Consider the following 26471-nt stretch of genomic DNA (forward strand, 5'->3'; position numbering starts at 1 on the left):
GTTATGCAATTTGTTATGGACCCCTTACTGTTCATCCCCCCTCTTCTTCTTATGTCCAATCCCATCCCCCCGGCTATATCTCTTCTTATCTCATCTCTCGCCTTTTCAATGTTGGAATCTGGCGTGGAGATTAACTGTACATCTCCCAACCGTCTCCCCCAACTTCCTAGTTTAAAGCTCTTTTGATGAGATGAGCCAGCCTCCCTCCCAGAAGTCTATTTCCTTCCCTACTCAGGTGAAGTCCATCCCGTGAGAACAGCTGTCTGTCCCCGAAAGCCTCCCAGTGGCCATACATCCCAAAGCCCTCCTTATAGCACCACTCCCTTAGCCAACTATTTATTCTCACAATCCTATCAGCCCTTTGCTGCCCTTCTCTAGGAACAGGCAGAATCCCACTAAAGATGATCTGAGCCTCGATTTCCTTGAGCGTCTTCCCCAGCCTGGCATAATCTCCCTTGATTCTCTCTAACGAGAACCTAGCTGTGTCATTCGTTCCTACGTGAAGGATTATCAAGGGGTTCTTACCTGCTCCTTTTAGTATCCTTTTCAACCGCAGGTCCACATCCCGTATCTTTGCGCCCGGTAGACAGCATACCTTTCTGTTCTCTGGGTCTGCCCTGGTCACAGGCCTATCCAACCTCCTCAGTAAGGAGTCCCCAATCACATAAACCTGCCGTCGCCTGGCGACAGTGCGATCTACCAATCTATCTTCTGTTCCCTCTAGTCGAAACCCGTGTCCGTTCCTATTTTCCCTCATACTCCCCCTTGTGCCATCCTGTATCCTCCCGGTGCCCAGATTTGGTGCTGTCTCCATCAACTCCTTCCTTCTCTCTATTGGACTAGCTGCTCTTCTCTTCTTCCTCACCCTCTCACCTTCAGTTACCAACCGCTGCCCCCCCTCCTCGTTATCCAAACACCCAAACCTGTTCCTGAGTTCTATTTCCCCTTCACTAGCCCTCCTTTTCCTTGGCCTGCTTCTCACGGTCACATGCTTCCACTGCCCTTGTTCCTCCCCTAGGATTCCCCCCTCACAGTCCTCGGTCTCTGCTTCCACCTGCACCCCTGAGCATTCCCCTTCTGCCCCTCCTTGCCTTTCCTCCATCAGCTGCTCGAACCCCCTTCTAAACTCCACCAGGGTATCTACCTGCATCTCCAACCGCTTAATCTTTTCTTCCAGTAACTGTATTAGGCGGCACTTCATGCAAACATACCTCTGTTCAGGCTCACCCGCTAGAACCATATACATACTGCAGCTTCCACATGCAGCCAACTGCATTCTGTCCACTGCTGCCTTGCTCATGGCTGCTGCAGTCTCTGCCCACAGCACCTGGGGACACAGAGCACACAACACACCGTGCCCTCCTGCCTCCCCTTCCACCTCCCCCTGCAAACTCCCACTCAAACTCCCCTGTTAGCAGCCCTGTTTGCTGCCTCCTGTGCCGCTGCTCGTAGGCTTAATTCGATTTAACGCTGCTAAATTCGACCTAAACTCGTAGTGTAGACCAGGCCATAGTTAAGAAAAATTAAGTGTTATAAATCATCATTTCTTTTAGAGCATAAGACACTACTACCTGCCTGGGAATAAGAAGAAACTTTCCTTATGGCCAGATTATTCCATATCTGCACATTATAGAGTTTCTTGCACAGTCCTCAAAAGCATATGATACTGTCCAGCACACCAGACTACATAGAGCTCTAGTCTGATCTAGTATGGCAATTCCTATATATTAGCAAGTGATTTTTTTCTCCCCTTGTTTTTCACTGTCTTGAAATTGTTTCAAAACAATCTGCTCAGCATCTATTTCTGTCAGGCTGAGTTGTAGTGTCAGAGGTACAGTACATGGAGTTACTTCATACGCTCATCTAAATTTTATAGTAAGGCTGGTTACAGTCCAGAGAAAATAAGCTTTTTTTTTTTTTCTTAGCCTCTCTATCATGAACTAAGCCTTGAAGAAACAGTTTCTTGCTAAACTTCTCAGGGCTCCCTGAAGATATTTCCATTTGCCTCTTCTTGTAGAGTAATGTTATCTTTAGCCTCCAATCAGAAGCAGACATGTTAAATTATCGGTAAAGTAGCATTATCTCTTCCTGCTAAATCATAGCAACACGTAGGGAATGTAATGAGGAAGTGAAATTGACGGTATTTGGGGAAGCTTGAGCTATAATATGCGTGTATGGGGGTGGGGGTCCTCTGCGTGGAGTGATTCGCTGAGTACACATCAGATTCTGAGAGAGTATCCTGACTAAGTTTTGTAGCTTTTTCACAGCCACATCTTTGCACCAAAAATTGACTTTGTCTTTTCTTTATTACAAAAAGAACACAGCATAGTTTCAATATGCTGTGCGCTGGGAGACAAACCCCTGGAGTGCAGCGAAGACCTGACAACCAGTTCCAGACCAATCTGCCTACTCTGAAGAGGTTGCTTGTCTTTTAGAGCTTTGCCAGGATTATGGGGTTAAAATTATCTTGATGTGCTAGAGTAATTGGCAAACAAAATTAAGGACACATTGACAAGGTACAAGTTGTTCAAATGCCAGTCCTGACTGGTATTTGACCTGTACTATCTTGCTGCTTTGGCATAATGAAGATACTATAGTACAGATGTGTGCAAACTACGGCCCGTGGGACCGTCCTGCCCGGCCCCTGAGCTCCCGGCCGGGGAGCCTAGTCCCCGGCCTCTCCCCCACTGTCTCCCCTCCCCCGCAGCCACGTCACTGCGCAAGCCATGCTGGGCAATGTGGGGAGCGCAGCTGGCTCTGGCCGGGTGTCGCGGCTGCAAGCTCCTGCTGCTGGTAAGGGGGCAGAGAGTGTATGGGGGGTTGGGTAAGGGAGCGGGGGGTCATGGGGGGCAGTCAGGGAGGAGGGGGTGGTTGGATGGGGCGGAGATTCTGGGGGGGCGGTGAGGGGATGGGGAACAGGGAGAGTTGGGAGTGGGAGTCCTGGGGGGCCTGTCAGGGGGCGGGGCTTTGGATAGAGTTCAGGAGGGCAGTCAGGGGACAGGGAACAGGAGGGTTGGATAGGGGGAGGGGCGGTCAGGGGACAAGGAGCAGGGGGAATTGGATGGGTTGGGGTTTCTGAGGGAGACAGTCAGGGGGTGGAAAGTGGGAGGGGGCGGGGGCCAGGCTGTTTGGGGAGACACAGCCTTCCCTACCCAGCCCTCCATACAGTTGCGCAAACCTGATGTGGCCCTCAGGCCAAAAAGTTTGCCCACCCCTGCTATAGTATATATCCTTCACAAAAACTACAAGAAGAAATACCCTGCTTCAGAGAATTGTCAGCCAGTGATTTTCAAATGCTAGCAAATTCTCTTGATCCCCCAGAAGCAAAGACTTTAATAAATGGGCTCTTTACTCAGTGCATGCAGGTAGCAAATGGACAAATGGGAAGTTTGTAGCATACATGCAGAGAAAATACATGAGCTAAATTCTAAATGACCCACCCAGAACTGCTATGAATTGGGTGAACATTTTAATTCATCTCTCCATTATTGCAATTAGATGCTTGTCGATTGCAGTGAACAGTGGTTCTGCACAGTGCTCATTTAAACGTCTAGAGATGTCTTGAGGGATGACAGGAAATCAATGAAATCTACAAACGTAGGCACATACAAGATGCTCCAAGCCAAGACAGACTTGTATATTGTGCTAGCTTGCTGCACAGTTAAAGGTTAACTGATTGTGGTTTTAAAATAGCAGAACACAGGATACTTGGAAAACAAAACAATACCTTTGCCTCTTCTCACTTTTATATTTCTGCTAACTTTTTGTTCACCATGACTGAACAGGCATGGATGGGGTAATCGGGCATTTGCCCAGTAAGCCTATTGGTCATGTGAAGGGACTGTTGATTCTCTCTCCATTTCTTTCCTTGTGTGACTTCATGTTAATTTAAAACCATATATTTCTGTAGTAGCTCGGATTTTTTTCTTTTTGGGGGAGGGGGGTGGAAAAGTAGGCACTAACACACACACACACACACACACACACACACACACACACACACACACACAAAATCAATGTTACCATGATGTAAACTTAAAAGCAAGAATAGTCAAAGATGAAAAAAGCTACACTTGAAACATTTTCTTTTTCTGTGTTGGTTTAAATATATATATTTAAGCTTGTTAAATGTATGCCACAAGATATGCGCTTCGGCAGTTAACTTCGCTGTGAACTTGAACTTTCATATTCTGATTTCTGAACGTTTAAACCTGTAGCTTTGATATTGCAATTTACCTTTGAATGAAATTTAAGAAACATTATAGATGTAGGCATGTACTGATGAAGAGTTTAAAATTCCAGATAGTTACTGGGGTTGGCCAAAAACTGGGCATGTCCACAATTACATCAGTTTAATCAAGTATTTTTGCCTCTATAATTCTCCTCCCTCTTTTCATATTTCAGAAGTTCTTTTTCTCTATGGGTTCTCAAAAAATGTTTTGAATTATGAAAACACTCTACAAAGATCTTGTAATTTCATTAATCCAGTATGTTGGCTGTCTTAAAGCATAGACCAACTAAAAATTTACACCGCTAGTATGTATAGGTTTATTATAGTACAATTAATTATTTTCCTGTTCCTGCAGTGTAATCTTGAAGTGAGTTGAACCAGCCCAAGTAAGATAAATAATGACCTTTGTTTGCGTGGCTGACTTAACTAGTGTACTTTGGATTACTTGTATCCTTCATGTTTGGAACTATAATTTCACAGTTCTTTAGGCAGAACTGAAATGGGTTCTGTAGTGACTTCCCATGGATCTTCATTGGTGCCAGAGATCCCTGGGTGCTTTAGATTTCCTCTGACATCTTTTACTGAGCCTTTCCCACTCTGTAGCCAAACCTCACCCCAGAAAGTGAAAAGCCATGAAGAAAACAAAACTCAAAGCAGCTTTGTGCTTAGTTAACTAGCTGCCATAAGTGGTCATTTAAATCATTAGAAGAGGTGGGTGAACTCTCCCGATCTGCACTGGGAACAGTCAGTTGGATTCAGGTAATTTTTACAGGGCAATGTTAATGAGCTCACTGACCTGTTTCTACTTAGCCATTAAAAATAGCAAACCCTTCCTCCCAACTCCCTCTAGCTCACGACCTCCATGGTATGAAGCATTAAAAGAGCACAACAGTGATCTTAATAGGAGAATCTCTTGTGATGGCTCCGTGTAAAGAGGAAGAAGTCTATCAAGAGCCACTCAAAGCTGTGACATGTTTAAAGGGTTAAGTTGATTGGTCAAGTTCTCAGACTCAAGTTCTCAGAACTGACAGCTTCTTTCTTCATCTCAGCCAAGATTGCTCCTGGCCACTGGAAAACTGTGATCACAGGGAACGGAGTCTCTAGAGGATTTTTTAGAATAGAAGATAAAGAGCTCTTTAAAAGGGGCTTCAAATCTTTCCCCATTACAACGGTGATATTCATAATATCAGCACGTAGAGCCCTCTCAGTCACCCTACTCCATGTTTCATCCAAGAGACTCTTCAAGAGTACAGACGGGAATTCTAAGCAGCTCAGATCCATTAAATTAACTCTGGCTTTCCTGTACAAGAACCTGTGAAATGCTATTTTCTGGTGTGGATCCCTATTCTGCAACAACCTAGCCTGCCAGCATTCCAGGACATGCCTCCAGAAACAATCTATTCGTTCCCTCTTGATGTTAAACTATTTGGTTGCATCACCCAAAAAAGCATGTGAACAACTGACTAAAATCATCCCTAACCAGTCTCGTCCAGGAGCACAAAGTGACTTCAAATATTTTGTCACAATTGCAACTTCCAGTAGTATGAGAATCGCCAATTGTTTCACTCTGCTAGGACCAGAAAAGTCTTACGAAACACCAGTCAGAGAGGCAATCCTTGAATAAGTTGCTCTTCTGGACACAAGTCATGTCAGTTCATGAACTGGGGTCCCTCTTAGAAGAAGACTGAAGAAGTTTTTTACTTCAGGTAGGTTTCCTACAGAAGTCTGAGCCCCCCAATCTCAAGAACCCAAGAAGTGACAGTGTTGGACAGCGTAGTGAACTTATGTTGCTTTTCTAATTCCAGGGTCAACTTTTCTACCTTAAGGGCCTGATCCTGTGAGGTGGAGTATGACTCACTGAAGTCAGTGGGAACTGAAGGGTGTTCAGCACCTCACAAGAAGCACTCCGTAACTCTCAAAAAGTATGATTTAAGGTTGCAGACACCACCACAGTTTCCAGTTTCATTCTGAAGCTGTATTGAAAACTTTGCCTGTCAAACGTACTCTAAACCAAGGAGTACTTTAGTGTTTAGGTTATATGTATCTATTTAATGATACGATAACAGAATGCTCCTGTTAGGAACGTAGATGACACCATAGAGCTATGCTATACCTGTAAATTACAGGACCAAGCTCAAAATTACAGGATTTTCCTCATAAAATAATCTGTGTAATTTTCCCCTTCCATTGAAACTGTACCTCTCTACTAATAGCAAGAACTCAAATCAACAAAGAGAGGGGACTGTCTCTCCTAACTTGCTCTTGCCAAAGGATTCCCGATTCAGTTGTGCAGCTATGTGTTATTATTCCTGGTATAGTATCTCAGTGAAAGCTATTCCCCTTTGGGGGTAAGACTAGGATTACCACCTGTCTTGTAAATTTTATTTTTCTAGTATTTTTTTAATATTAGTATTAAAATTCTAGCTACTCAAGTGTTTTAAATAGTGGAGATTGTGCTTTTGCTGAGATAAATGGGGAATCAGAGGCTTAATACACATGTATTACTATGTGTAGTTACCTTTGAAATCAGCTGCCGGATAGAATATGAAGTTCAAAGTTTCCAGTTGTGTCACAGCCCATAATGTTTGTACAGTATTGGATGGATATAGTATGCAGGGGAAACAGAAATGAAAAAATAATCCAAGGAGTGGAGGATAATACCTAGGGAGACTGAAAGCACTACAGTTTCACTAGGAAAAAGAACATCAGGGGAGAACATGAGCAGTTTATAAAAACATTCAAGTTAATATAAATGATGACAGGGATTGATTCCATTTCAGAAGGTAGGACGTGAAACTAGAAACTGAGAAATTGAGGCTAAATAGTAATAACTTTTGTACATTGAGATTGGATAATAGAACTGACTACCCAGAGTGCGGCACCATCACTGCACATAGTCAAAATGATGTGAGAAAAGCCAGGAACAGCAGAGAGCCTATGTGCAAAGGGTCAGATTGTATGACACCAGTGATATTTTCTGTTCCCACTATCTGACACTGTGAATTAGACATAGCCTGTTCTGATTATTTAACAATAAACATATACTTGGACATCTTTGCATTTCCCATAGATGTCCTTTATTAGTAATGTAGTTTCAGAGGTATTCCCTTAAGGAGTGTGGTGTAAAACTTACTGAGGATCTAACAATTTTCAGTTCCTCTTCACTTTTAGCAAGAAAGTGCTTTTTGTCCTAAAAATAAATACATAAATACATAAATGGAAAAAAAAAACCCTCAAGGAATCAAAACCAGCAAAACTGTTTAAATGGTCTGTAATGGTATTTTTGCTAGTGCACTGGGTTGAGAAGCATTTCAACAGTTGGATCAACTGAAAAATATTTTTGCTAGTGTACTTCACCATGTACCTGTTGCAAAATCATTTGTAACTGTCTCCAAGTGTACTATGATTTGAAATAGGCTTTCTGAGATCAGAAGAGACTTTTCATCAATGTGTTTAATAGAAATAGTACATGTTCTTAACGTTTTGAATGAATGAGACTAGCTCCAGAGTTAGGTTTTGAGATAAGACATCTATAGGAAGGAGATGTTTGCTAGGGAGTTGTTAAACAATGCACATTTCACAACTTTGGGTGTTTTTTAAATCACGATAGAGTTCATGGAAAGGCGATATTTTAAAACACTGCACTTACACAGTAGATAGAGTTACCTGAAATAGCACAACAATTTTTATGCTTCTAAATAAATACCACAATGATCTATTCAATATTATGGACTAGTGGTGTGAAAAATCAATTTAAAACAAAAAGCTGGAGTTATTTGAGTTACGTACGTTTATTAAAGCATCCTGAGCTTTTCTTTTCATTTCTTTTTATGCTATACATACAACCTTTCTGTTTTGTTTTTTTTCCACTTTGTATTTCAGGGGAAAAGACTGGAGATCTTCAAGTTATGTTTCAAACAGGAGTTAATGTTCACAGCCTGTTTATAACCGTGGAAGGTCGTTTATAATAGAAGCGCTGAGGCTGTACAAACAATGCCACTTGAATGTACTGAAGTCTGATCAAATGTTTTAGAATATGCCCATTGTACAATATCAGTCCGTACATTCAAGGATCCTATAGTGCATACATTCAGCCTCTATTAGTTTCTTTCTGTATGTGCTTATGCCACATTGGTATTGTGCTAAAATAAGGAATCCTGAAATTATTGTTATGGTTGACATTATTTGTTGATGTCTTGGTAGAATTTTTCTGCTAGAAACAAATTTAAGTTTGTCCTTACAATATAAATAATTTAGCCACTTGTTTGTTTTTTTCCTATTGTAGGTATGTGTTCTTTTTGGATCCATGCAACGTAGACCTGGTACATCGGAAGATCAAATCCATTGCCCTGTGTGTAGCAGCTTGCCCAAGGAAAGAGCTAAAAACTTTGGCTGACGTTCAGAAATTTGCGGAATCTAATGGTATGAGGAAAGCACATCCATTTTTTCCTCTGGAGCCAAATATGTTTGTTTAGTATTCATAGATATAAGACAGATAAAGATGCCTTAGACTTAGCAGAACTAAAAATGAATTGACAAAACATGATGGGAAATACCAAGGGGAATAGTCTCTAGTATTTTTATAAAACTAAAACCTAACGTTAGCCATTTGTCCTGCCCTGTTATCTACATGAATCTCCTTTTTAAAGTTCATTTTCTTGAAGAAGAAAAAAAGGCAAGACCTAACAGGAACTTGACCAAAGCGGTTTTACATTTTATGGGCCTGTGCCCCTGCATTCTGGAAGCTCCCTCAAGCTACTGCTCCAGGTAGCCTTCCTACACTGCTGAGTCATTCTAGCAAGAACTGGATTGGTGAGATCAGTACTGCTATTGAACTGCACTGGAGCATGGTGTCTGCCAACGAGTGGGTGGTAATCCTGTTTTCATTCAGTGCTGCAATGCAGTTCCCTATTTTTCAACATTCTTATTGTATTTTGTGTGAGGTAAGCATAAGGGAAACTATACGGTTGAACGAAACGGACTCAATTCCTCTCTTCTTCTCCTCCCCCCTCTCCCGAACTGTTCTGCTTTGTTATCCATGGTGATATCAATATGACCACCTTAAGGCATGCTGGAATAATTATAACAGAGTTAAGCAGTAGTGTAGACAAGCCCTCAGATAGGTGACCAACTTTGGGACTTTGAAAGGTGAGGAAGCCAAATGTAAATGTTTGGCAAAAATCCCTTCAAATTGTTCTGTCATTCAGCTCTCATGACTATGGTTAGTGGGTTTTTTCCTTAGACCTTGGCACTTGATCTTTTTGCACCTCATGGCAAAACACTTCTGCTCATTAGCTGATAGTGACAGTGTTACTGTTTTGAGCACAGAGCAGAGAATTGTTTGCCTGGAGCCCCGTTTGGTGAAGGCAAGGAGGTGCTAACTTCCATTAACTCCTCAGTTTCAAGTATCCGAGAGTGGCTTTAGTTTGGTTACCTCTCATTTTTGTCTTATCTGATGTACAGTGGCCTTCTAGTGCAACTAAACTGAAGAATTCAGTAGGAGAATTTCTTCATCAGAGCCTCTTGAAATACTTAAACATGGCCACTTAAGCCTAGTGTCTTTCTCTTGTCTTGACTAGTGTTGTTTTTCTGTGTAAGTCTAACTTGTGCTGGGAAATCAAAATTCCCTTATTATCCTGTGATAACTACAGTATATTTGGCATGACTGTCTTTGTCGAACTGAACCAAAGGCTACGCGCTTTGCTAAAATTTACTGCATCTTGTGCTAAAGGTGATCCAGGCTAACCAAAATTCCTTGGCACTTGCTGTATAAAAAACAAGAGCTTGTGAAATGTTTTAAAATTGGCATTAAATGGAGTTGCCTTGGTTCTTGTAAACTTAGACCAGGGTATCTGAAGTCTGGCACTTATTGCAGGGAAGTGTCAGCCAAAAGTACTCAAGGGCTCTGATCCCTGTTTTCTAATCCATATTCGCTCAGTGTGACCCTGGGCCAGTCATTTTAGGTCTGAGGTAAACCAATTAGAATGTTAATAATGCAGAATTTCAAAATAAAGTAGATGCTGAATCTAAACTGAGCTTTCATGTTGTAACTAAATTAGCCAAAAAAAAAAGTATGTAACCAGAGTAGAAGATCACTGATGAACACTATGCAAGATTGTGAGAATATAGTTATGGCTTAGAAATCATGTCATCCCCTGCTGGTACTTCTGTTTAAAACTACACCTCTACCCCGAAATAACGCTGTCCTCGGGAGCCAAAAAATCTTACTGCATTATATCGAACTTGCTTTGATCCGCCGGAGTGCGCAGCCCCGGCCCCCCGAACCGCTGCTTTACTGCGTTCTATCCGAATTCGTGTTATATTGGGTTGCGTTCTATCGGGATAGAGGTGTATATCAACTGTTTAGGATCGAAAGCTTGATTCAGTTAAACTTGTATTTGCTGGAAGTTTACTGCCTGCGTTCTAAATGTTGTGACAGTGGTGGTTACAGCTCCGTAGTTAAGAAAAAGGTTGAATCTGCTTTAACCCAGACTCAACTCCACCTTAAGTATGAAGAATAGTGTGTCCATGCCAAAATTATGGCATCCACTGAATACAGGATATTTCTGAGAATTTGAAAGTAAATCCATTAACTAACCTGGATTGAAATTAATTGGGAATGGAGCCTTTAAGAAATTTAGTGTTTGTTTGGTGTCAGACCTTGTAATGTCTCAGATGATCTTCATAATGGAATAACACATTCTTCAAATTTTCTGCATTGTTTGCCCTCCATTGAAATCTTGTGCACAGGCTACATCTGAATAACTGGATTGTAATTAAGCTAAATTAATGACTGTTGTATTTAGTTAGGATTGTATAATATTCCCAGAAAAAAAATAGATTAAGGTTGGAGGAAGGTTGGAAATACATATATGTACGTTAAGATAAGAAACATTACAGGGATATCATAACTGTCCCAAAACCAACTCTCAATTTCTTGGGTTTATAACTTTTCAGGCTAGTGTGTTTGGATTTTAAATTTAATGTGTGAAAATGCAGTTAAAGGACCCAAACAACCTTAACTCTGCCGTGTAGTGACTCCATGCAGTAATCAAACAGTTACCGTGGATGCACATAGTGCTTGTTGGCCAGATTGAATTAAAATAACTTTTTAAGACCATTCGATTTCTTTTTTCATTTTCTTTCTCATCATGTCCCACTGCTCACAAAAAAACTTCCTTTATATATGCATGTGCTATGAAATCTGGGGTCAAAATTTCTGGAAGTAGGAACCTAAAATTAGCCACATGCTTCTAAACAAGTGGTCTGATTTGTCAAAAATGCTGTGTGTGTGGCATCTAGCATTAACCTTCGTGGGAACGGCCGGCTGTTCAGCACTTAAAATTAGGTCACTAATGACTAAATGTGGGTTTAAGAGCCTAGAATTAGGCTTCTATTTTTAAACATCTTGGCCTGGATCTCCCTTGCAGAGGTCTGTAGCCAGGCCAGTCCAGGTGGATGCCACGCCTAGGTGCAGTTACTGAAATAAAAGACGAAAGGGGAAAAGTCTGCTGCAGAGGCTGACCCGAATTAAAATAGGAAAGGAAATCAAGCTGATTAGGTCAAATTCAGGCATCTTTTTGAGCTGAGGGTGGTGAGGGTATCGCAGATTTGAGCACAAGCCAAGAGCCACCCCACACTGTTTGTATTACACCAGTAGGTTGAAAATTGAACTGAAATGAGAAGACGCACTGAATTAGTCGTCGTATCCGAGTTGGGTTCAAAAGGCCTAATCTATTGACTTTGTAGAGATTTCTTTGGGATGGGTATGAAAGTAAAACGCACATAGGTATTGTGAAGAAATGGGAAGCAGCTGTAGGTAGGGGAAACTATTACCTCAGTGGTCTCTGGTCTGAGCAATAATGGCCTCTTCATCTGTATGCATAATAATCAAAGCACTGCTTTGACGCAGATTTTGTATGTGTTGGAGATAATGTGGAGTGAACTGTATATTTTCTCCATATTTTTGTGGAAATGTGCAAAGGTTAGAAAATGTTGGTTTTCACTCCTGAAAACTGTTAAGGAAATCGCAGCCAAGGAATGATTATTGAAGCTCCTGGTTGTGCTGTTAGGTTTCCTTGTTAAAGGCATGTTGCCAAGGAGAAACGGATTTTACACCACTTGGTTTCTGCCAGACCTCATCTAGCCTAAAGCCATTATTTGAATATAAGTACAATTTTGAATGGCTGTAATAGATACAACTGATGTTTTGGTTTGATTGTTTATGGTTGAGTAGTACTGCATGGAGGTCTCGGGGGCACTCCTCCACATTAGTCTAGAACTGTCTGCATCTGTCAGCACTGTCTGGTACACTTATATTGAAAACAGAAACAAGTCTTTAAAAAAAATCACAAAACATGTTTGCGTTCTGCTCCTGGGAGTGGGACTATAACCAGTGAACCTTTCTCCCAGGATTATGCTTGCATCAATGACTGTATTGCAAATAAAGTAAGCTAAAAAGCCACACTCATTTTTAAGCTCCATTAGAAATCTGTGGGAGTGAGAGAGGTGGGAGGAGAGAGAATTGCTGTGTACCAAAGGGAAAGGAAATCAGTAATATTTGCTTTCAAGCTTCTATCTACTGATAAAGAATGGTGAACAGAAAAGACAAAACGGCTCGGGCAGCATTCTTCCTTTTTTTAAATAAAGGATTGCAGCTGACCATAAAAATACATCTTTAAGGCTTCTCTGACTCACTGTAGGATAGATAAATATTTCTTAATCACATTTTTGAATCCAGTTAGTTGCTGTGGCAACCATGATTGGATATCTCTGCTATTCTTCCTTTGCAGTCGTATAGATATTTATATATCTGCAGACCTTTATAAAGATGTAAATAATGTCTCCTTCCTTGGAACTCTCTTGTAGGCTCTAGAGAATACTCCCTTCTTTAGTCTGAATCCCAGAACTATTTAATAGAGAGCTTTAATTTCTCCCTTCCTCTGATGCTTCCTCTTTACTGGCGCCTACTATATGTTCCTGTGAGACCATTAGGAGTTCAAGAAACTCTGAATATCCAACTGCCTATTCTCCCTCCCTTTAAAAGTGTATTTAATGTTTCTGAAAGATGCCAAGTGGCAGTGCTGGAGAATGAAGTCCCCTGTATCTGTAGAACATGGTAAGCAGTACAGTCTGTCTTATTTCACCTTGTCTGTTGCTTCAGTCCCTACCAGCTGCAACCACCTGTAGTGAGAAGATAGTTCAGTGGCTGTGCCTATTTGATAGTTAACCTCTTTACTGTTTCCAGTAAATAGTATCATTTGTGATGGTGAGGTCTGTGATGTTCTCATGTGTGCACCATTCCTCAGTTCACATAGGCCCCTAAATTAATGTTAGGTGAGAACTCCTTTTGATTACCACTAACCTGGACCAGATTCAAACCAGTGACCTGGAAGTGAAAGTCTCTATCTTATTACTGGACTCCTCCCCCATCTGGCCCAGCACCTCTTGGTCCCATGATGGAGCATTAAAACCTGTAGTTTCCCTTTCTAGAAGTGAGTGGAAAGTCAAACTGCTTTCCTGCCTCCTCTTAAAAACACACACACAAAAACGGAAATCTCTGGCATAGGAGGTCTAAATTATGTATGTTCTTAGCGCATACATTCTTGGTAGATTTGTTCCCTGTAGCATTTTAGCATTTGACTGAGTATTATTGCAAATTGTCCGGTCCAGCAGACACAGAATGAAGAAGAGCTGGTCAGTCTCAATATGTTTCTCTTTCTGATGTCCTTAACCTTTGTGCACTTGCAAGGGCTCAAGAAAGTCATCTTTGTGAGAACAGCCCTTGTGCTCGTCCCCCATAGGAATAATTTGTCTTAATCACATGAGGATCTTCTCCTTGTCCTACAAACCTGTCTCCTTTATACAGAGAGTGGTTGGCAGTGGAACATATCTTACCATGTGAAATAAGTGCTCATGCAAGTTTCTGATTTGGTGGATTCTGGGGCAACTTCCATAGCCACAATTTACTGCAGAACTACGCTCTAGTATCTGAGGTTTCATTTTTTTTTTAAGTAATATTACTAGCGCTTGTATAGCTAGAGCAGGGAACTGATCCCATTTTTCTTAATTGGCTGCTGACTCTGAAACCTAATGCAATACAAATGGCATCCCGGTTAACTGTTTACTGCTGATCATTTTGCTAGACACATTGACTAGGTTTAGCTGTGCACATAAATATGGGGCAAATGTGTGGATGTGGAAGGTGGTAGCTGTAAATAACTGCTGGGATGATCAAATTAATTAAACCCTGCCCAAAATTTACAAGCGCCTCCAGGCCTACCCATCCTGGGTACCAAAAGCCCAGGTTGCCACTGTCCAGCTTTTAATGCCTTCAGCTTCCCTCCACCAACCTGTACAGTGCAGACCTGTCAAGAATCCTCCGTCTTGAGATTCACTCTTGCAGTTGCAAGATCTGTTGTGTTTTTGATGAGAGACAAACTACCCCACAAAATAGCCTGTACTCAAGGGAATGGGCACTGAGCTGCTAGTCCGGAGACAATCCGATGTATTCCACTTTGCCTTCTGACTTACTGTTCATATTTCTGCATACTTATAACCATTATTAACCAAGGTCTCATACACCTATCTTACAGGCAACTGTCATTTATTTGTTTTTCAGATGAGTGACTCAGAAGGCGCACAGTCTCACTTCAGAGAGAACTAGGAATAGAATCCCACTCTCTGATATGACAGTATAAATCTTTTCCTCTTTCCCACACTACCTTTCTGAAGAACTGGGCCAAATTACCATGTTATGTAACTCAGGCTACCAGTGTGGTTCTGTCTCCCTCTAGAGAAGAAACCATATATGGAAGATCATGAATCTGCTATTTCCTCCATGCTCCTGATTATGGCCCTTTACTATTTGAATTAGAATTAGAGGCTTGGGGGTTTAGATCCAGAGATCCCAGATTCAGTTCTTGTGGACAATGCAAACAGGGATATCCTTACATTCCACTAGTCTGTCCAGACTACCACTAAACAATACTGTTTCCAGAGCCAGGAACAATGCAGAAATACTGATATACAAATAAGTTTTGCAACACCTCTTTGAGGTAGGCAGGTGTATTATAGCCACTTTGCAGATAGGTAAACTGAGGCATAGTGCTTCATCATTACTCCTGGGGCAATTCTGCGCCTCTGCACATGCTCAGAATTTATGTCCCGAGCAGATTTCTTTGCTTCCCTGCAGAAAAATGACTTTCTGACAGGAAAGCTGAGGGAAGCCACAAGAGCAGTCATGCGACCCTCCTTAGCAGTATGTTTCAAGTGCCCAGGGCAGCCACCAAAGAGATAAATCACTGTTTTTGGCAAAGGGCAGGACTGGGGAAGACCCGGTTAGTGGCTCCTACCCTGAGCCGGACTCAGCTGCTAGTCCTGGCTGGGCTGAGGAGGACAGGACTTCCTCTTCCCCACGCAGCATCTGAGGCTGAGTCAGACCCACCCCCAGATTTCTCTCCCTGGGGAAGTTCTGCAAACTCCCTTCTCCCCTCCACCCCCCTGCTTCCTGCACCCATCGCTCCTCAGCTGCAGGTGGAGGGATTCCCTGTACAGGGAGCTGCTCCCCCATCCACCCAGCCTCTGTACATCCAGACCCCCTTATATCCAGACCCTCCCACCGAGCCTCACTCCCCCGATGAGCCCCACTCCCCCAGCATCTGGACCCCCACACCAGACCCCCCCTGCCAACCCCGCCCCCCCCCCCCCCCCGCTCAGACCCCTCTCCCTGCTGAGCTCAACCACCTTCACATGGACCCCCCTGCAGAGTCCCATTACTGTTGCAACTAGAACCCGCCAACAAGCCCCTGTGCATCCAGATCTCCCTACCCCTGCACTTGGATCCCCCACTGAGCCACCCACACCCAGATTCCCTCCCATAGAAACTTCTTAACCCACACTTGGATCCCCCCATACTAAGCCCCTCCACACTTGGATCCTGCCTTGCTGAGCCTGCCTGCCCACACCTGGCATGGAGGGGCAGGGCCCTGAGGTGTTTCTGGGCCAGGCCCGGTCCTTGCACTGTATCAGGGTTTGGTGCAGCCTCACCGCTAAGTACGTGTCCTGGGGGGAGCTGCACAGTGATCTCCCTCCCTCTGTGCAGCCAGTGACCTGTGCTCCCCAGTGCCACGCTGGAGCTTCCACATTTATTTGACAAATAAAATTGGCAGAATTTTAAAATATTGTGTGCAGAATTTTTTATTTTTTGGTGCAGAATGCCCTCCGGAGTAATTATCTAAATGGCAGGACTGGAACTAGAATTCAGAAGTCCTAATTCTTGATTGCCTATTTCAGCCACCTGACTTTCCTTAATGATCTGCTAAATACAGAGATGTTCATCTCTTCCTGAAAAATCTAAACCATACAATTGAGGCTCTTGAGATTGCACTGGTACTCCCAGGCTGTGCCACTTCTCTGTACAAATAGAAGACTCCTTTCTGCAGGGGTAGTAAATGGGAGGAGATGCTGCTATGTGGTGCAGCACCATTAAGCCCAGTTGATGCTGGCTCAGCAGTTTTAAAAACTGTGCTTAAGCATGGTTTGAAGTTGATTGTAGCCAACCTGGACTCCAGTATGGTTTAACGGGCCAGTGCGTGGAGAGGGATTCAGCTTTGTTAGAGCTGCTGAGCATCTATAGAATTGAACAATATAAACCCAAGAGCACTTCTCTGTACAGGTCTTCAGCTAACTCACTCTTTAACCTCAATAGTTCATCCTCTTTGCTCTCTGTAAAGCACATAGATTGTAGTTTAAAAAGAAAACTGAATAATTTCTTTTCATCGTGGATAGGTTTGGCAGAATTTAATTTTTATTTTTGTATAATTTTGATGGATAATATTTGTTTGTATATAAGCAATTTTTTCCCAGTATTTAGCAATTTTAAATTCCCACAGTTGTGGGAAACTAGGGGAAGGGGGGGATCAGACAATAATTATTTACTGACAGTATGCGATTCAAAAGTGATAAAGCTTTCTAACCATTAAAACACAAATCGGCACCATCACGTCAAAATATACAAAGTAAATATTCTTAAATCAAGCTGCGTTCTCAAGCAGCATTTTCTCACTTTGCCTATCTGTAAGTTTGACTGCTATCGATGGAAATATTTTTTGTTCAATTTGTGGGTGTACGGTGAAATTAAGGTTTACCAATAAAAATCTGTTCCTTCGATGCCTAATCATGGATGTTGTGTGTCTGCAATTTTAATGCATTAAGAATGATTAAGAAACAGTCAGGGGGGGAGGGAACTGTTTCAAGGAGTCGAGTGATTTGTGTTCTCCTTCCTTTAAAAGTGGACTGTGAATTTAGCCTTTCTCTCTTGGATGATCAAAGGTGGTAGGAGGATGACCCAACCATGGATGTAAGGGGCCCATCTAATACATTGATTCAACATTCCATTACAAAACATTTTCTCTAGTAGTCTCTTGTAACTCTGAAGTCAGTGGAGTTTTAGTCCTGTGAAACTAATATAATGGAGTGGAGAATCAGGACTATTATTCATTTTAAGATGATTTGCTGGACTGGAACAGGAATATTAGATTTTTGATCTTGTAATATTGTTTTTCTTTCAACAGGATCAAATTTATGTAGCTATGAACTACAGGCATCTGAGTACACTAAAAATTCACAGGCCTCTAAGCTTTGTCCTAAGCTCCCGGTTCCAGAGAGGTAAGTTTAACGGCTTCTTGTCTAATTGTTCATTTGTCTAAAAAAGATTTCATAAAAATCTCACATAGAATAGTTTAGGTCACTCTATAACATACCTGTGTTTGTTTTTAGCATGTTAATTCTGTTGGTACAAAGGTCATCTTTAAAGAGACTCTGTCAACATAACACTTTAAAAAAAAAAAAAAGAAAGAAACCTACTGTGTTACTAGCGCTATTAAAACTGGAATATTACAAATGCTATTTGATGTTATATACTCAGTGTTGTGCTATGTGCTGCAATTCAGTTTGTTTGCCACCCTGAAGACTGGCTGCATTTTAGTGGTGCTGTTTGTACACAACGTATGAAGGGCTTTAGAATGAAAGGTGGTATATGCATATAAAATATTACGTTTGTCATTTATGGTGTTTGCTTCTTGCACTTTACTCAGCCAGTTAAACTCGGTGGGTCTGTTTCATTTGCTGGTTCTCTGGTTGCGTCTAAGTTTCCAGCACTGGGATGCTTAAATGGCAGAAAGAAGAAAAAAGACCCAAATACCTGAAGGCACTCCTATTCATGTATTACTACGTTTTGTAAATAAATCACTCTAGTTTTAATGCTTAAAATTTCAACGAAGATCTGCCTTGGCTGTTTTTGGTAAAGTCTATGGTAGTGCTTGTAACAAAGAGGATGCTGCTGGCATTGGGAGCCCAGCTGAATGTTGGAAGATTAGAGTGCTGCCCAGAAGTACAGGGGCAGTCAGCACTTCAGCTATACAGCAAATTTGGAGTTGTTCAGCAATGCGATTATTTTAGGGCTCAGTCCTGCAAACACTTCTGTGAGTGGTCCCACTGTCTTTAACGAGAGTTCTACAGCGGTGTTTGTGGCTTTGGGCTTCTGTGTTTTAGCTGAAATTGAAGGGGCTTGACAATGCAAACAGTTGTGACCCGGCATAGTTCTTACTTCAGAAACAACCTCAGTCGGATTATATCTGTTCAGGGTCAGACCATACATTCTCTTCATGGACATGAGTGTTGGCAAAGGAGAAACAGAGAAAAGTCCTGGAGAGGATATGTTCTATCCATTTTAGGACCTGGAGTTTTAAATGTCTTTTGTTTACCTCGGTAACTTATCCAAGTTTAAATTGACTATGATAAGCAGCAACTCGAATGCTGACAATAACATACTTTCTCTGAATCTTTTTTTTCTTTTCTTTTTTTACTGCAGTTCTACAGCCTATGCAACAGACCTAGGCATAGATGCTGCGCTACCTAACTAAAATAAATAACAATTCCAGTGTTGTTTTGCACACTCAAATGGCTTGTCAGTTACAATTCTGGCAAAAATGAAATGTACTTTTCTTCCTAAATAGTTCCATGTCATTCAATAATAAGCAATCATGCAGATTTTATAATACAGTGCAAATTCCTGGCAAAATTGCTTTTTAAAATAGTCAGAAGGAGCTGTTATGTCAGTGGAGGGTTTCTCCATTTTATTCTACAGTTATAAGTTAAAATAAAAAGAAAAACATTCATTTAAATTTTAAAGTTTCCTAAAGTTTGATTTAAACCCCCAAAGAAAATGAAAGGAAATGCCCAATGGTTTGCCTTTAACTCACATAATTGTGTTTTCGATATTGTGCGAGTGCAGTTATTGGAGTGAACAAGCACATTTTGGAGAAGAAATGAAATGGTCTGAAGGATTGAAAAATAAAATAAACTGCAGGAAGAAGGATGTTGAGGAGGAAAACTCCCTGATGTTCCCTTCCTGGAAGCAGATCCTCATCTGGTGTAAATTATATCACTCTATTGAAGTCAATGGAATTGACTTCAGTGGAGCTATGTCAACTTAAGTCAGCTGAGAACTGTCCCCTGAAGTTTCCCAGTTGATCAATTCGGAGGTAGTGTGTTCCTCATGTCCTGCAGAGGAACCTAAAGATCTTGGGGGACTCTGACATTTCACCTTTGGCACTCTCTGTCCTTACTCGCTTTGGCTTCCTCACAGCACTGCCAAAGATAACCACGCCCTCCAGCCGTGCCTCCTGGAACCTCTTCCCTGTGCCAGAGAGCAGTTTCATTGCATGAAGGTGGTTTTGGAGCAGGGAATCTAGCCAGTTTTCCCCTTTCCTTCCTGCCTCTACCTGTTCCAACTCTGCACAGCCCTGGCAGAGGAGCTTCCATTGAGATTGGAGAGAAAAGGCGAGCATACCACTGCAGCAGAATGCTCCGTTCTGTTGGCTCAGGCTCCCCTACATGAGTTAAGAACATAAGAACATAAGAGAGGCCGTACCGGGTCAGACCAAAGGTCCATCTAGCTCAGTATCCTGTCTACCGACAGTGGACAATGCCAGGTGCCCCAGAGGGAGTGAACCTAACAGGCAATGATCAAGTGATCTCTCTCCTGCCATCCATCTCCACACTCTGACAGACAGAGGCTAGGGACACCATTCCTTACCCATCCTGGCTAATAGCCATTAATGGACTTAACCACCATGAATTTACCCAGTTCTCTTTTAAACTCTGTTATAGTCCTAGCCTTCACAACCTCCTCAGGTAAGGAGTTCCACAAGTTGACTGTGCGCTGCGTGAAGAAGAACTTCCTTTTATTTGTTTTAAACCTGCTGCCTATTAATTTCAGTTGATGACCCCTAGTTCTTGTATTATGGGAATAAGTAAATAACTTTTCCTTATCCACTTTCTCCACATCACTCATGATTTTATATACCTCTATCATATCCCCCCTTAGTCTCCTCTTTTCCAAGCTGAAGAGTCCTAGCCTCTTTAATCTCTCCTTATATGGGACCCGTTCCAAACCCTTAATCATTTTATTTGCCCTTTTCTGAACCTTTTCTAGTGCCAGTATATCTTTTTTGAGATGAGGAGACCACATCTGTACACAGTATTCGAGATGAGGGCGTACCATCGATTTATATAAGGGCAATAATATATTCTCGGTCTTATTCTCTATCCCCTTTTTAATGATTCCTAACATCCTGTTTGCTTTTTTGACTGCCTCTGCACACTGCGTAGACATTTTCAGAGAACTATCCACGATGACTCCAAGATCTTTTTCCTGACTTGTTGTAGCTAAATTAGCCCCCATCATATTGTATGTATAGTTGGGGTTATTTTTTCCAATGTGCATTACTTTACATTTATCCACATTAAATTTCATTTGCCATTTTGTTGCCCAATCACTTAGTTTTGTGAGATCTTTTTGAAGTTCTTCACAGTCTGCTTTGGACTTAACTATCTTGAGCAGTTTAGTATCATCTGCAAACTTTGCCACCTCACTGTTTACCCCTTTCTCCAGATCATTTATGAATAAGTTGAATAGGATCGGTCCGAGGACTGACCCTTGGGGAACACCACTAGTTACCCCTCTCCATTCTGAGAATTTACCATTAATTCCTACCCTTTGTTCCCTGTCTTTTAACCAGTTCTCAATCCATGAAAGGACCTTCCCTTTTATCCCATGGCAGCTTAATTTACATAAGAATTTGGTGAGGGACCTTGTCAAAGGCTTTCTGGAAATCTAAGTACACTATGTCCACTGGATTCCCCCTTGTCCACATGTTTGTTGACCCCTTCAAAGAACTCTAATAGATTAGTAAGACACGATTTTCCCACGAGTTGGCATATATCAGTTATGGGGACTCTAAATATCTCACATCCACCCTTGTTTTGAGGCCCACCTGATAGAGAACTACTCTGTTCTTAACTCTGCATTCATTTCCTTGTCCGTATCCAGTTAAACTGGGCCCTTAATATAATTTCAATGCAACTGTCAGATTTGTGCTTTTTAAAATTTATTTATCATCATTCCCTACTAGGTGGATTCTGCTTATCTTGATCACGATGATTAAGCAGCAGATTATTCTTAGAAGCTTATAATTTCATTTACGTATGTCATGTACCAAGGTGTAATCAAGGGGCCTTATAAATAGCAGAGGTCACTATGACTAGATTTATTATTTCATTTTTTGTTAAACGAGACACATCACATCACATGCTCATTGAGTCAGAACCACTGAAATAGAAGCAGGTCTCATGCTGGATTCTCAAGAGTTTAATTTATTCAAGAAAGGTTGTAATAACCACTGACCTTATTTTTTATTAATTATAACAGTTTGAATTTAACTGTTACACATAAAAACAGGTAACTTAATATGTACAATATAATTGCTACAAGCAAGTGGGATATTAGCAGTTTAATATAGGAATGCTGTGAGATAAAGGTAAAAAGTATATATTTCTCCTCCAGGTCATATTGCTTCTCATGACTTTTTTTCAGAATGTCTGTTTTCTCGTCAAGATGTAAAAAATGGATTTTTTTTTGCACGTTTCCAGATAAAAACTGAACTTTGTCAGAATGATCGCTCTAATTTTCAGTATAAGCCTGTGAAACTTTGTAAGCTTTCTTAAAAATTGGAGCATGTGCACGAATTAAACGCTAAATGCAAAGCCCTCTAATTTCAAGTTTTTCAAATTTCATTGCATACATTCTGTGCAGACCTGCAAGATGCTAACACACGCCCAAACTAGCTCCATCTTCTAAAAAAGCTGTGGGAATAGATAGGCTGCTGTCTAGCTGGGAAGGCCATTACTCTGGGTTTAATTTGATTTTTAACAGCTCTGACTAAATGTATAACTATTCTGCTTAACTGCTGGCTTTACCACTCCCTGAAAGCAGAGTATCAGTATAAGCATCTGCAAACGCATTTACTTAGTCAGCACAGTTGACTTAAAACCTGTCTGTCAGTTTCACAAAAGCATGGGAATCTGTTAATTATCTAATTATGAGGGTGATCATAAAAACCTCCCAATTCTGCACTGAATAATTAGACAATTGCTTTTTTAGTATGTTATCTCCCTCCTCTCTTCCACCTCACCAAAATAATAATGCACAGAGGGGATATTCTTAAAGCAGATGATTCCTCTAACCCGACACACACGAAGTGAGGGTTAGAATTTTGGTAAGACTCACAATTTAAAAAGAGGTATCTGGTACAGAAAATCTCTGGCTTCAAAATCACTACTAATCATCCTCTAGCCACAACATGAACATAAAATAGGAGACTCGCAAAGGGATAGTGTGCACTGGTGCTTCATTATACTGAAATCTTGAAAATAAGTCAGTAGGAACTGATGGAGAGGAAGGAAAGAATCTGGAGGTTAAAAGAAAACTCTTCAATTTAATGTAAAAATATATTGTATTCATTGGATTCAATTACAAGCAAGAGTATATCACTAATAAAAGTGTCTTAAATGTAATGGAAAAGAATAATTAAAAAATAGACAACCTTGATAGTCTAACATAGTTTAGGATACAAGAAGATGCAACTCCCCAGTGGGCAGTATTGGGAAAATAAAGTCTCACGTTTGTGCTCTCCTGTATTATCTGCTGGTGAACTGCATCCCAGTGTCTGTTTACTGGGGTGAGAAGTATAATGCAAAACATCAGTACCCCTTGAGAGGGACTCCAATACCATTCAGGGTAAAAGGAATAATTAAACAATTACAGGCCTCTTCATTGCATTTGTTATAAAACATTTAAATATTTAGCTGAGGTAATGTAAGTAATCACTGTAATTTTCCTCTCCTATGACCAGAATAAGCATAAGGGAGGGAAAGAATAAAGTATTTGTATCATGGCTTCTTGGCAACAGTTGTAAATGGTGACGTTTTAGACTAATTAATATTTTTGCAACTATAGTACAATCATTCTTGGATTACTTTTTTGCTACAAAAGTGGGTCAGTATTCCATTTTGAAGTCAGTGAAGGGCATTATTTGAGCTGGTGTACCACATGACACTTGAATGACAGATGTTTAAGCTGAAATAAGAAAATACTCCTTTGAGAGGCGGAGGGTAATATCCTGTTGGAATATGCATGCTGCCTTCTTTACAGAAATACTTGTAAAAATTGCATCACTCCTCATTGTGACCATTGTCATTATAGTAGCACCTCTGCATTAAACTCACAGCTCCTTGTTATGGTGTTATGAGGGTGGAGAGTATTGCATCAATTCACCTTTCATTTGTGTGTTGATGTGGCATTTATATTAAGTAGGAGTAATTTTTTTTCTGATTTTTTTTTCTTGTGTCACCAGTGCACCTATTCCATTCTTCCATCGCTGTGCTCCTGTGAACATTTCCTGCTATGCCAAGTTTGCAGAGGCCCTGATCACCTTTGTCAGTGACAGTAGTGTCTTACACAGGCTGATTAGTGGAGTTATGACCAGCAAAGAGATTATAATGGGACTTTGCTTGTTATCACTAGGTAATTGTTTTTCTCATTATTAGCTGTTTCATAGTACTGCGATAGGAGACTTTTAACATCCTCTAGCCACAACATGAACATAAAACATATACCATAATAAGCCCTCAGGAAACTGTTCAAATGCTTTTTACTCAGTAGTCAAATAAGTGTTTCGAAAGAAGTATACATGCACATTCAGTTTTTATTTAAGATGGGTGGGAGGGATTGGACATTCTTCAGTGCTCTTGCCACAGCTGTTTAAGTCAACCAGAGGCAGCTGTACTTTATAATGCTCATCTGGCCCTTCCACTCATCATTTTGCCCACTCCCTGCACCACCTCCTAAAAATGAGAGTGGTGCATGGCATTATACTCTCATAAACCTGGGGCTTAGGCTTCTTTTGGTGTGTATGGCTTAGCTATTTGGCTGGGATTTTCAAAGGAGCGAAAGGAAGTTAGGTGCAATTGGGTTTGGCTCCTTTGAAACTCCTAACCTTGGTTTTTATGAATGCAAATGTTGTTGCAAATGTGTTACTAAAAGCTGGGAAATTCCCAATTCTGGGCCTTAGGTTTCTTGTTGATCACTGATATCACACCAAAGTGAAATGATTGTTTTAAACAGACCCTATAAATGAAGGTAAAATTGTGTGCATCCAAATTTATTACATTTCTGATCAGCTGACTTCATTGGATTCTTCGTATGAGGCCCTTAACCTATTAAAAAACCCAACCCCTGCTGTTACAGCCATCTGTCAAAAGAGTGTGTGGTTAAAGAAAAAGAAATGACTGGCTGACTACAGGGTGTCACAAAGTCTATCGCAGCAAGACTCTGCTATAGCCAATCTGTCTCTGTAGTAGAGAGAGCTAGATCTTGACTGGAAAAAAATAAAACGCAAAATCACTTCTTGAAACCAGCTGCAAAGAAACCCACAGAACTTTTTCTTCCATTGCACTCCATAGTAATAATCATGGACCTGCAATAATTTGACCTAAAAGTAACAAGAAAATTAAGAATTTGCAAGCCTCTAGCTTTATTAGTAGGACCCTAACAAATTCATGGTCTATTTTGGTCAATTTCACGGTCATAGGATTTTAAAAATAGTAAATTTCATGATTTCAGCTCTTTAAATCTGAAATTTCATAGCGTTATAATTGTAGGGTCCCGACCCAAAAAGAAGTTGGGGGTGGGGGAGGGTCGCAAGCTTATTGTAAGGGGGAGGGGATGCACTGCTGCTGGCGATGGTGCTGCCTTCAGAGCCGGGCAGCTGGAGAGCGGTGACTGCTGGTCAGGAGCCCATTTCCGTAGGCGGAGCACCACGGCCACCAGCAGCAGCGCAGAAATAAGGCTGGCATTGTATGGTATTGGTATTACCCCATAAAATAACCCTGCAACCCCCCTGCAACTCCCTTGTGGGTCAAGACCCCCCATTTGAGAAACCATGGTCTCCAGCATGAAATCTCTATAGTATACGATGAAAGCACACAAACGACCAGATTTCATGGCGGGAGATCAGATTTCATGGTCCATGGTGCATTTTTCATGGCCGTGAATTTGATAGGGCTCTGTCTATTAGCAACACTATAGTTGGATTAGTGCCAGATTTTACTGTGCATATTTATTGCCAAATTTTATATAAAATTAATGTAGTCCTTTAGGTTAAAGGGGGATAAAAAATGTGATTGCTTTCAGATCACTTTTTATGCTCCTTTAATGAAAAAAAATCAGAATGTTAGATTGTTTAGTTCACAAAGAAGAGCCCAATGCCTTTCACTTCAAAATGTAGCTAGTACACACACAATGCATGTTAGTGAGCGACAATTTAAGGAGGGTTTTTAGCATGCTGTACCTGTATGTTGTTGGGACTAATACAGTGCCCATGCTGGCTCCCTGTGAGGGAGTTAGCTTCCCAAATTATAGGTGCGCTCTGGAAACAGATGCAGAAATATTTATGCACCAGTCCAAACAAATGAACTTTGAAGTGGCATGTTGCATATGGTGCCATAATGCCAAGTGCACAAAAACAGGGATTTAAGAGATGAGAAATGGGAAAATAATAAAGATTGGAGGAGGAAATGTGAAAATTGCAAGTAAAAAATTATTGCAGAATCAATAAAATTCATTAAAGTACCCAATGTGAATAATAAAGATAAAGAACAAAGCAGTAATTTTTTCTTTGTAACGAACATGACATCTTAAATTACATACATCACAATATCTGCACTTGTTTAGCATGTATGTTTGCATGCAAGTTCTCCTCTGCTGCTCAGAGTTGTGCAGTGTTTTCCTAACTCATGATATTAAACTCACACTTCTGTCATGTCCTCTTGTTTGTTC

General features: G+C 41.1%; 1 protein-coding gene across 3 annotated transcripts in view; it reads left to right on the plus strand.

Annotated features, from left to right (window-relative positions):
• Positions 1-26471, plus strand: part of SLC44A1 (solute carrier family 44 member 1) — a 102653-nt gene that overhangs the window by 53442 nt on the left and 22740 nt on the right. For all 3 annotated transcript variants that reach the window (XM_065549850.1, XM_005283469.5, XM_005283468.5), the window contains exons 4-6: positions 8517-8653; positions 17806-17899; positions 23989-24158. In XM_065549850.1, coding sequence (XP_065405922.1) covers positions 8517-8653; positions 17806-17899; positions 23989-24158 — 401 coding nt within the window. The remainder of the gene's footprint in view (positions 1-8516; positions 8654-17805; positions 17900-23988; positions 24159-26471) is intronic.

This window comes from Chrysemys picta, chromosome 6 (genome assembly GCF_011386835.1).
Source record: "Chrysemys picta bellii isolate R12L10 chromosome 6, ASM1138683v2, whole genome shotgun sequence".
Classification (NCBI taxonomy): domain Eukaryota; kingdom Metazoa; phylum Chordata; order Testudines; family Emydidae; genus Chrysemys; species Chrysemys picta.